Source organism: Carcharodon carcharias, chromosome 26 (assembly GCF_017639515.1).
Source record: "Carcharodon carcharias isolate sCarCar2 chromosome 26, sCarCar2.pri, whole genome shotgun sequence".
NCBI lineage: Eukaryota > Metazoa > Chordata > Chondrichthyes > Lamniformes > Lamnidae > Carcharodon > Carcharodon carcharias.
The window spans coordinates 8,399,169-8,411,693 of NC_054492.1; the positions used below are offsets into that span (position 1 = coordinate 8,399,169).

General features: G+C 43.1%; 1 protein-coding gene across 1 annotated transcript in view; it reads left to right on the forward strand.

The window, feature by feature from the left end:
- Positions 1-9,438, forward strand: part of cfap161 (cilia and flagella associated protein 161) — a 64,074-nt gene extending 54,636 nt beyond the window's left edge. The window contains exons 4-7 of the mRNA XM_041175236.1: positions 4,335-4,416; positions 4,590-4,748; positions 6,016-6,089; positions 8,885-9,438. Of these exons, the coding sequence (XP_041031170.1) occupies positions 4,335-4,416; positions 4,590-4,748; positions 6,016-6,089; positions 8,885-9,104 (535 nt within the window). The 3' untranslated portion in view covers positions 9,105-9,438. The remainder of the gene's footprint in view (positions 1-4,334; positions 4,417-4,589; positions 4,749-6,015; positions 6,090-8,884) is intronic.
- Positions 9,439-12,525: the final 3,087 nt, after the last annotated feature.

Here is a 12,525-nt window from a genome sequence, read left to right on the forward strand (position 1 = left end):
GGAAGCTGTGGAGGGAAGATCTCCAGAGGAGATGAGGTCAGTGACAATCCTGGAAACAATGGCTTGATGTTCAGTGGTGGAGTCACGGTCCAGGGGGAGGTAGGAAGAAGTATCTGCAAGTTGACGCTCAGCCTCTGTGAGGTAGAGGTCAATGCGCCAGACAACAACAGCAACAGTTTGAATATTTTTAAGGAAAGGATGTTTGTGGGGGAGTTCAAAACTAGGGGACACTGTTTTAAAATTAGGGGTTGCCCTTTTAGGACAGAGATTTGGAGAATTTTTGTCTCTGAGGGTTGTGCAACTTTGGAACTCTCTGCCTCAGAAGTCGGTGGAAGTGGGGTGTTTGAATATTTTTAAGGCAAAGCTAGATAGATTCTTGTTTGGCAAAGGAATCAATGATTATTGGGGGTAGTTGGGAATGTGAAATTTGAAGCACAAACAGAATAGCCATGATCTTATTGACTGGCGGAGCAGGCTTGAGGGGACAAATGGCCTACTTCTGCTCCTATTTCATATGTCTGTATGTTCACATGAATTGGGTGTCAGTCTTTGACTGTCACACAGACTGCAGCAGTTCAAGAAGGTGGCTCACCACCACCTTCTCAAGGGCCATTAGGTAATAAAAACAAAAAAACTGCGGATGCTGGAAATCCAAAACAAAAACAAAAACAGAATTACCTGGAAAAACTCAGCAGGTCTGGCAGCATCGGCGGAGAAGAAAAGAGTTGACGTTTCGAGTCCTCATGACCCTTCGACAGAACTTGAGTTCGAGTCCAAGAAAGAGTTGAAATATAAGCTGGTTTAAGGTGTGTGTGTGGGGGGCGGAGACAGAGAGAGGTGGAGTGGGGGTGTGGTTGTAGGGACAAACAAGCAGTGATAGAAGCAGATCATCAAAAGATGTCAACAACAATGGTACAAAAGAACACGTGTTAAAGTTAAAGTTGGTGATATTATCTAAACGAATGTGCTAATTAAGAATGGATGGTAGGGCACTCAAGGTATAGCTCTAGTGGGGGTGTTTTTTTTTTAAATAATGGAAATAGGTGGGAAAAGGAAAATCTTTATAATTTATTGGAAAAAAAAGGAAGGGGGAAACAGAAAGGGGGTGGGGATGGGGGAGGGAGCTCACGACCTAAAGTTGTTGAATTCAATATTCAGTCCGGAAGGCTGTAAAGTGCCTAGTCGGCAGATGAGGTGTTGTTCCTCCAGTTTGCGTTGGGCTTCACTGGAACAATGCAGCAAGCCAAGGACAGACATGTGGGCAAGAGAGCAGGGTGGAGTGTTAAAATGGCAAGCGACAGGGAGGTTTGGGTCATTCTTGCAGACAGACCGCAGGTGTTCTGCAAAGCGGTCGCCCAGTTTATGTTTGGTCTCTCCAATGTAGAGGAGATCACATTGGGAGCAACGAATGCAGTAGACTAAGTTGGGGGAAATGCAAGTGAAATGCTGCTTCACTTGAAAGGAGTGTTTGGGTCCTTGGACGGTGAGGAGAGAGGAAGTGAAGGGGCAGGTGTTGCATCTTTTGCGTGGGCATGGGGTGGTGCCATAGGAGGGGGTTGAGGAATAGGGGGTGATGGAGGAGTGGACCAGGGTGTCCCGGAGGGAGCGATCCCTACGGAATGCCGATAGGGGGGGGTGAAGGGAAGATGTGTTTGGTGGTGGCATCATGCTGGAGTTGGTGGAAATGGCGGAGGATGATCCTTTGAATGCGGAGGCTGGTGGGGTGATAAGTGAGGACGAGGGGGACCCTATCATGTTTCTGGGAGGGAGGAGAAGGCGTGAGGGTGGATGCGCAGGAGATGGGCCGGACACGGTTGAGGGCTCTGTCTTGGGGTATGTGGAACATTCCTTGTTCCGGTCCTACTCCGGCCCCCTTCCACAACTCTGGTACATCGATGATTACTTCGGTGCTGCTTCATGCTCTCGTCGGGACTTGGAAAAATTTATTAATTTTGCTTCCAATCTTCACCCCTCCATCATTTTCACGTGGTCCATCTCTGACACTTCTTTTCCCTTCCTTGACCCCTCTGTCTCAATCTCTGGTGATAGACTGTCCACCAATATCCATTACAAATCCACCGACTCTCACAGCTATCTCGACTACAGCTCCTCACACCCCGCTTCCTGTAAGGACTCCATCCCATTCTCTTAGTTCCTTCGCCTCCGTCGCATCTGTTCCGATGATGCTACCTTCAAAAACAGTTCCTCTGACGTGTCCTCCTTCTTCCTTAACCGAGGTTTTCCACCCACGGTCGTTGACAGGGCCCTCAACCGTGTCCGGCCCATCTCCCGCGCATCCGCCCTCACACCTTCTCCTCCCTACCAGAAACATGATAGGGTCCCCCTTGTCCTCACTTATCACCCCACCAGCCTCCGCATTCAAAGGATCATCCTCCGCCATTTCCGCCAACTCCAGCATGATGCCACCACCAAACACATCTTCCCTTCACCCCCCTCTATCGGCATTCCGTAGGGATCGCTCCCTCCGGGACACCCTGGTCCACTCCTCCATCACCCCCTACTCCTCAACCCCCTCCTATGGCACCACCCCATGCCCACGCAAAAGATGCAACACCTGCCCCTTCACTTCCTCTCTCCTCACCGTCCAAGGACCCAAACACTCCTTTCAAGTGAAGCAGCATTTCACTTGCATTTCCCCCAACTTAGTCTACTGCATTCGTTGCTCCCAATGTGGTCTCCTCTACATTGGAGAGACCAAACATAAACTGGGCGACCGCTTTGCAGAACACCTGCGGTCTGTCCGCAAGAATGACCCAAACCTCCCTGTCGCTTGCCATTTTAACACTCCACCCTGCTCTCTTGCCCACATGTCTGTCCTTGGCTTACTGCATTGTTCCAGTGAAGCCCAACGCAAACTGGAGGAACAACACCTCATCTTCCGACTAGGCACTTTACAGCCTTCCGGACTGAATATTGAATTCAACAACTTTAGGTCGTGAGCTCTCTCCCCACTCCCCCATCCCCACCCCCTTTCTGTTTCCCCCTTCCTTTTTTTCCAATAAATTGTAAAGATTTTCCTTTTCCCACCTATTTCCATTATTTAAAAAAAAAAACACCCCCGCTAGAGCTATACCTTGAGTGCCCTACCATCCACTCTTAATTAGCACATTCGTTTAGATAATATCACCAACTTTAACTTTAACACCTATGTGTTCTTTTGTACCATTGTTGTTGACATCTTTTGATGATCTGCTTCTATCACTGCTTGTTTGTCCCTACAGCCACACCCCCACTCCACCTCTCTCTCTCTCTCTCTGTCTCCGCCCCCCACACACACACCTTAAACCAGCTTATATTTCAACTCTTTCTTGGACTCGAACTCAAATTCTGTCGAAGGGTCATGAGGACTCGAAATGTCAACTCTTTTCTTCTCCGCCGATGCTGCCAGACCTGCTGAGTTTTTCCAGGTAATTCTGTTTTTGTTTTTGATTAGGTAATAAATGTTTGTCTTGCCAGCAACACCTACATCCATTGAATGAATTTAAAAAAAAGCCTGCAGTTGGTAAATATAGAGCTTTTGTGTAGCACTTAATATATTATCCCCAGAACAATGCTATTTGAACAAGTATAGCACAACATAATGGGATCTATGAGTGCAGGCATTTTGTGAATGTCATAGTTGCTCCCTATTTGATTTAGTTTCTTTTGCTAATGACATATATCATTACGGATGTTAATGCTGTATTGCATTATAGGACACATTCTTTTCTTGTTTCCAACAGCCATTGGGAAAACTTACTGTGAGGCCAGTATGGATCAGTCCACTATGAGTTGCATTATAAGCTTTTAAATTAACAACATATTTATGGTGCATGATATAACAGAAAAATTGTAGATTGGATAATAATATAGCTTAGTTTGTAACAATTTTAAATAAAATCCTGTGATAATTGATAAACACTAACAACAACTTGCATTTACATGGAGCCTTTCAAATTGTAAAACCTCCCAAGGCCCTTCACAGGAACGAAACCAGAGCAAATTTGACACTGAGTCTTATAAGAAGATATTGGGGCAGATGACCAAAACTTGGTCAAAGAGTTATATTTTGAGTAAAGTCTTAAAGGAAGAAAAAGAGAGGCAGAGAGGTTTAGGGAAGGAATTTGAAAGTTTAGGGCCTTAGCAGCTGAAGGTGGAGCAATTAAAACCTGGGATGCTCCAGAGATGCAGCAGAATTTGGGATGACCCCAAATTTACTGATGTGTCAGGAGTGTGTTGGAATACATAGTAACATTATATTATAATTGCCTTTATGAAATATTTTGCACAATGTTTACATTTAATACACTCATACTAATCCTTCCTTTGGTTAGTGTTGATGGCAGTTGTGATGGTGATCCTCTCCGATACGGACAGAGCTTTGCCCTCAGAACACTGGAAGGAGTTGCTGGGCAGGTACGTTAACTGATGATTTGCAGTAGATTTCGGATCAGCTTCTAAAATATATCTTGCAAATAACAAATTGATTGTTGCCTATAGGAATAAACAGAGAATCCAGGTGTGAATGTTTGCTTTATTATTTATTCTCCTGATCATTGTGTTAAGCCGCAAACCATTTTCTTTTGCAGCTATACTTGACAAGTGATATCAAATTATTTCTGAAATTTGCCAGAAAATCTCGGATGCAGCTAGTGAATCTGACAGACCAGCTCTCATTCCTGAGCTGTTGGCAGGTCTTATACTTGGATCCACAGATGCGCCTTGAATATGATGGATACCCAGTGCAAGTATGGATATTTTAAAATTGTATTGTGTTTTATTAAGGGCTGTTCTTTAAACTAATCTTTATAATTCACTCTAATATTGTAAATAATGAATATTTTCTTTGGTTTACAATTTGTATTTTAGGATTCCCAAGTAGGATATTCTATAAGGATACTGTCACTGGACTCGTAATCCAGAGACCCAGGGCAATGCTCTGGAGACCCGGATTCAAATCCCACCACAGCAGATGGTGGAATTTGAATTCAATAAATATCTGGAATTAAAAGTCTAATGCTGACCATGAAACCATTGTTGATTGTAGGCAGCGACGCCCACATCCCAGGAGTGAATTTAAAAAAAGATTCTGTAAGGTAATCAGCCATAATAGGCCCAACCATCTTCAGCCACTTCATCAATGATCTTCCATCCATTATAAGGTCAGAAGTGGAGATCTTTGCTGATGATTGCACAATATTCAGTACCATTCACAATTCTTCAGATACTGGAAGAGCCCAGGTCCATATGCACCATGACTGATAATATTCGGGCTTAATAATTAGCAAGTCATATTCGTCGCATCCAAGTGTCAGACAATATCCAATAGCAGTGAACTCTTTAACCATCTCCCCTTGACATTCAATGGCATTACCGTTGCTGAAACCCGAACCATCAATGTTCTGGGGGTTAACATTGACCAGAAACTTAACTGGACCACCTGTATAAAAACTGTGGCTACAAGAGCACATCAGAGCTGGGAAGTCTGCAATGAGTACTCACCTCTTGACTCCCCAAAGCCTATCCACCATCTATAAGGCACAAGTCAGGAGTGTGATGGAATACTCCCCGCTTGCCTGGATGAGTGCAGCTCGAACAACACAGAAGAAGCTGGACACCATCCAGGACAAAGCAACCCGCTTGATCGGCAGTTCACCACCACCACCTTGCGTGAAAGAGCACAGGCCCCGACTCTTCCTCCTTCCCCCTGCCCGCGCAGGTAGCGCTGAGCATTGAGTCCAATTAAGGCCTGCCCACGTAAAATGATGACATGCAGCTGATCGCGGGCGGCGATTGGCTACGGACACGCCCTACCCACTCCCACCCAACCACCCAACACAGATAAGTTTCTGGACCTAATTTCTTATGACAAAAGGAGGCCATTCAGCCTATCGAGTCTGTTCAATTTCCCTGCTTTTCTGCTTTTCAACCCTCCAGGAATGAACCATAGTGCTTTGTTTGCTTTTGATATGACCTTATTAATATGTGTAATTTTATTACTTTGGATTTTTCCAGGCAAATGTAAAAGTACTTATCAGCCATACCCGTACAAACCAGGCTTTAGCTGCACTTCCAAAATACTCCTTCTGGTAAGGATTTGTTTAGTAAAAGACCAACTAATGAGTAATAATTTTAGAGATTTCCTTTTATAAATTCATTTGTATTAATTGGCAATGTCAATAAGAACATAGGGAAAGGAGTAGGCCATTCAGCTCTTTAAGCCTGTTCTGTCATTCGTGATCCGTATGTTAACTCCATCTACCTGCCTTGATTCCATAACCCTTCATACCCTTACCCAACAAAAATCTATCAACTTCAGTTTTGAAAATTATGATCCCCCATGGAGACCAACGAACTAAACAAGCTGAATTTACCAAAGGACCCCAATGAGAAAATGAATGGAAAAGATTTCACTCTTTATAATTTTTACTTTAACAATCAAACTAAAATCAACATAAATTAAACATGAATTAACAGGCAAATTGCAGTTAATATAAACCACAAATTACACATTGGGCAAAATTTTGCCCTTGGTGCACTGCCCGCTATCGGTACCGCACCGCGATTTCACACTGGCGGGCCAGTTAAGGCTGAGCGCTGCCTGTGCGGGGCGGGGGGGGGTGGGACTGGAGCGCGAGCGGGCCGAGCACGAACTTCGCGCATGCACATGAATGAGCACTGCAGAGTCTCCCTGAGGCACGAAGCTGCCTCAGGGAGATGAAGAGATATAAAATATAATAAAGAAAATAAAAATGTAATAAAACATATCCCCTCATGTGAATCTGTCACATGAGTAGGGACATGTTATTAATTCAATTGTAAAACTTCTTTTTTTTAATTATTTGCTTTTGGAAACTTCATCCCGCCCATTGATGACGTTTCCAACAAAATGCAAAAGCTGCTTGGCCTTTTTGCCTGCCCGCCAACTGTTAGGTTGGACAGGCAGCGAAAACTCTAGCTTAATTGATTATCTAATGGCCTTAACAGGCCTTTTAATTGTCAATGGGCGCGCTGCTGACTCCAGCTAGTGCCCGCCGACTGAACTATCGCATGACTGTGTATTGACGTGGGCACGCTCAGCCAACGTCCATGCACGTCATGTCATGCTTGATCGGGTCAGGTGTGCGCCCGCCGAGCGAACATTTCTGCCCTTTAAATAGCAAATACAATAAAGATTGCAGATTTATCAGGCTGTCCACTGAGAATGTGGTTGGCTTTTAACTGGCCTCTGAAATGGCTTACCAAGCTACTCAGTTCACAGGTTATTAGGGATGAGCAACAAATGCTGGCCTTGCCAGAGATGTCCACATCCTGTGAAAGAATAAATAAAATACATGGCACCAGTTTCAGTCCTTCAAAGCCTGTAGTTCCTCAGGTAGAATTGCAATTCCTTTCCTTTGATTCAATTCTCACCTGACAGCAGCTCCCAACCAACCCGTGTTCCACAAGCACATTTTTCACAAAAATGACGCACTTTTGTAGAATCTCTTCAACTCTGGTCATGACAGACTTGATGGCGTGGATCCCCCGTAACCAACTTTATCTGAATCTTCAGTCACAACCCTGTGCACTGAATGGCCAGTTCAGCTCAATCAGTTCTTTTATAAATAACTGAGACAGCAGCAGTAACTTTACTTTGCCCTTATCTCTGCTGCCAGACCTAGCCCCTGTTTACCTTCTTTCAACTGTGCACAATCTCTTCTACCTTAAGCAAAACTTTGTCATATGTCAATTTTTGTACCAGCCGGTGTCATGTAGGCCTAAATTGCGTCCCACCCCTCCAGGTTTAAATTAGCATGAATCACCAAAGATTCTGGAATGTCCCTGCAAGCCCTACAGCCCAGAGAGGTCACCAATGCCAGATCAAGTCCTCCTCTCAAATCCACAGCATCTCCCAAAACCTGCACTCTCACCCCGGCCCTAATTGTACCTACTCTAAAATGAAGAGAATCCTCATCCAGCTCCCAGACAGTAGAGCACCAAACAGGGAGCAAGCACACTCTCGACTCTGACTCCGTATAGAGCAGCGCTGGCCTGAACCCGCTATCACAAAACTTTCTGTTGAATTAACCTCAACAGCATTTTGGGGAAAAAATTCCACATTTCCACTACCCTTTATGTGAAGAAGTACTTCCAGACATCGCACCCTTAATAGTTTAGCTCTTTTGTTGAAGGTTATGCCCCTGTGTATTCTAGCCTCTCCCACCAGAGGAAATAGTTTCAAACTAATTACCCTGTCAACTCCTTTAATCATCTTAACCACCTCAACCAGATCATCCTTTAATTTTTATACTCTGCCGGGGTATACTGTCCTAGTATGAAATCTGTCCTTATATAATTTAATCCATTTAGCCCCAGCATTATTCTGATGAATCTGTGCTGCATCCTTCAAGGCCAAAACATCCTTGTTAAGGTATGATGCTAAGAAGCTACATATATTCACACACTGGGCGCTGTCCTTTTCAAACAGAAAGAACATGTCCACGCATTCAGCCTTTTTCAACTAAACAAAAGCTTGGGAGACAGCCGTTCCCCGGTTCATTCCCCATGATAATGCTTTGACTAATCAGAGTCGATTTGCCTGCTTCGAATTTAAACAAAAGCTTGGCGGTTAACTGTTTGCTAGTGCATTTCCATGGCAATGCCTTCTCTACCAATTAGAGTCCATTTGCCAACCAATTAGCACCCTTTCCTCAAGCAGTATGAGGTTGTTCCCTTTGAGATTTGGTATTTTTGCAGTTATGTCCAGATGAGTGCAAGATGAAAAGCTTTGACAGCAGTGTCTCTTCTTTTTTCAGCAAAATCAATGCCATTGAGCTCACATGACAAGGGACTGAATGGTCAAACCTAAACCGCTCAAAAATATTTTCTGTACTATTTGCAGGACAGCGTTTGGAAGAGAGTATGAAATCACTGCCAACACCTTCTATGATAGCCATCGAGCTGAAGAAGACTTGAACCACTGGGTTATTGTCACTGGAGATCCTGGTGTCCCACATGGCACCTTGTTTCAGGCACCTCAGCCTATTTGTAAGGATGAAAACTCAAAGGAAAAGCATCCTCGGGCATCACCTGACTACTCAACTCAACAGCCCACTTGTTAATTTAATGAGCTATAACTAATGAAACTTCTGATCTACCATTAGGAAAGTATCATTTCATCTTCCCCATTCCCCCAGCTTGAAAGTCTGTAAATAATATTGGCAATTCCATACATGAGCCTTATTTGAACCAATGAGAAATATCAATCACAAAATATTTGGAAAAGCTGCAAGCTTATGCCATTTTATGCAAAATGTCATCACATTCAATGTTAAACTTTTCTAATGTGATCAAAATGCGACAAAATATAGGGAATGACAGACAAAGGTTAAATTCTGACCAATGTAGGAGTGTATGATTGTACTTTTAATAAATCAGCTAGCTTTTCAAGTTAAATTTTGTTTTGCGTTCTTCAACTCATACAAATTGAGTAGCTAAATACACACCAAAGGAATGGAGTAAAATGGGATTTGACTTTGTCAATAATGGGCTGTGAGTGAGGATTTCTTATAATTCACCTTGGTGCATTGGGCTCTTAAGAGTAACCATTAATTATGTTCCCCGCTGCTGATTGCTATCAAGTGAATATAACCCCTTCTCCCACTGGAAATTATGTATGTCTCAGAAGAGGGTAGAATTGACTGGAAGAAGCAAAAACAAAACAAGATTCTTATCGCTTGATCCATCAATCCTGCATTCCCCGTTAAATAGAATTACATGGAGTGTACAGTGGTAAAATAGGCTATTTGGCCCAACAGATTCACTGTAGTGTTTATGCTGCCGTTGAGCCTCATCCTATTCTTTTTCAGCCAACCCTTCTATAACATTTTATTCTTTTCTGAATTACCTTCTATTCTCTTCAAGCATTTATCCAGCATCCCCTTAAATGCACCCATGCTATTTGCCTCAACGACTCCCTATGGTAGCGAGTTCCACATTCTACTCACTCTCTGTGTAAAAAAAGTTTCTCCGGAATTCACTATTGGATTTATTAGTGACTATCTTATATTTATGGCACCAAGATTTGGGTTCCCATTCTCTCATTCCCATTCTCTCAATACTGCATTGGATTATCTGCTAGATTATCTGCTCTAGTTTCTGGGTTGGAACTTGAACCAATTGCCTTCTGACTTGGGTGACAGTGCTACCACAGATGAAAGCTGATTAACAAAATTGTGGTAACATTTAGGCTAATAAATGCTAACATTTCTTCTATACTTTTTCCAGTTAGAATTAATAGGAAGTGACAAAAGCTTTGTTTAATTGCAGCATTTACTAATGTTATAATTAATGGTGCCAAAATACCTGGATGATCATGGCTACCTCAAATCCTCACTTTGCACCAACATGGAACATTAAAACAAGTCACAGCCTATGTTACACGATATGTTGTCAAGGTAGGAATGCTTTCTGCAGTTTCTACTACTCACCACATGATGTTGCCAGTTTCTTGTTTTAGAGATTCAGAGATGGAAATGAGACCTTGAGAAACTGAAGGCATAGAGAAAAAATAGTAACATATGATGACAGAAAAATAAAGAGAGAGAAGAAGACAAAGAATCATAGACTGGAAAGGACAATTACAGGTAGAGAGACACAGCTGAGATAAATTGTCATTGAGTAATTACAGAAAGTTGTTTTACAGTTTAAAGCATTTCTCAACATTTTCTCGTTGATAATATGCATTAGGAAAGGCCAGAAAGCTCAGAGCTGCACAATAAGGATCAGAAAAGTTACACACACCATTGCCAATCTCAGTCAGGATACGTGTAGGGCACAACACTGGTCCCTGCAACTGTCTGGGGGAAAGAGAAAATTATTGATGGTTTTCAGGCCTGAACACTCTCCAGCGACCCCTGCTGGAAGTCTGCATGTGTGAACATTGGATGACGATAGAAACTTGCTCTGTTGTCATGCTGCACAATCTTGAACAGCCTTAGTGGGGTTATGTTGGTGAAAGGATGAAAACAGGCACTAAATGGGTTCTGTATTTATAAGACACTGTTTGAAAGTGTGGACTTAGTCTGCCATATTGATGCTAATTGATGATTACTATGATTTAAATGTGCCTGTAGACATTAAAACAGATACCTGCACTTTTAGCACTCAAATGCTGATTAGGATCAATTTTCTGGAGCATTATATGTAGCCTCCACACACTTCCATTGAGAGTGTTGAGTGCATTGTCTGAGAAAGAGAAGTTTTAGATGGCTCAGGGATCAAGAGAGAGAGGGCACAGGGATTCTTGGGCACGACCCTGGAGGTTCTCTTGAATAAAATACAATGCAGGAGGAATGTCCTTACCTGGCTGAAGAAGGAGGTAACAGATGCAGCTAATTTGGAGCATATGGAAGGAGATCACCCAGGAGATGACTGCTGGGAGCCTGGACCTAGATTGTGGGTCCAATGCCATAAGAAATTTAACGACTTGACCTGAATGGTCAAGGTGAGATCCAATTTCACAAACACCTTGATCAATAACAGCACCACCACCAGCATCACAAACCCAACACACTGCATCCACCATCTAACTCTACACTGTCAGTCCCTTGCCACATTATTACATCTTTTACAACTGACACTTCAGACACATCTCACATCTATTCAACTATGTAAGACATCATACACAATCACCATTCTTTCTGTTGCAGGACAAGATGGCCCATAACAGGCGGCAACAGAACTTGACCAGGGGATGGGAAGCACATCTGCATGAAATCACTCCCCTTGAGGATGCAGGACTGGTGGTAATTGGGGGGAGAATGGGAGACACTGTAGCCATAGACAGAGAAAGGGACATATTGGCTTGAGATATGTGGCCATCTTAGCTTCCTTACAGATCTACAACTATTCCTGACCTTAATCTTTCAAACATATCCTCACGCCTGAGCTCCATATGATCTCGCCACACATATCCTCAGTGGCCTACACACTGACTCTAACCTTTCTCAAAATGATTTCTTGCACTAAATGCAGGCTAAACTGGTGTTGTCCCTCTTGACCACCGTGGAGGTTCTTTAATGCCTAAAGTATCTGGTGTCCAAATCGCACATGAAGACTAGCCACCAAGACAAAGTAATAGAGGGCACTCAAATCTAAACAAGCATAACAAACCAATCAGTAACATACTTGCAATGCCCTACTGATTTATTCTACTGCTTTACAAATGTATTTATCTGTCATTGGGTCATTATGGCTGGAAACCCCGAGAATGGGGTGAGGAATCCTGGAATCCGGTCTCAGCCCCATTTTTAAAGCACTCCCCGGTCATTCTGACTCAATGAGAATCCAGCAATATGTCTCCAAGTTTGTGATTTCGGAAAAGACATTTAATGAGACCAGTTATCCACAAATTAAGTGTGAAATACTGTCATCTATCTCCTGTTCTGTAGTGATGGCTTTGGACTTCCAAAGCAATCTGGTTGGACAATACTAGTATTGGCCATGTGACCAAAACAAGCTTGAGATAACAAGTTTTACCTG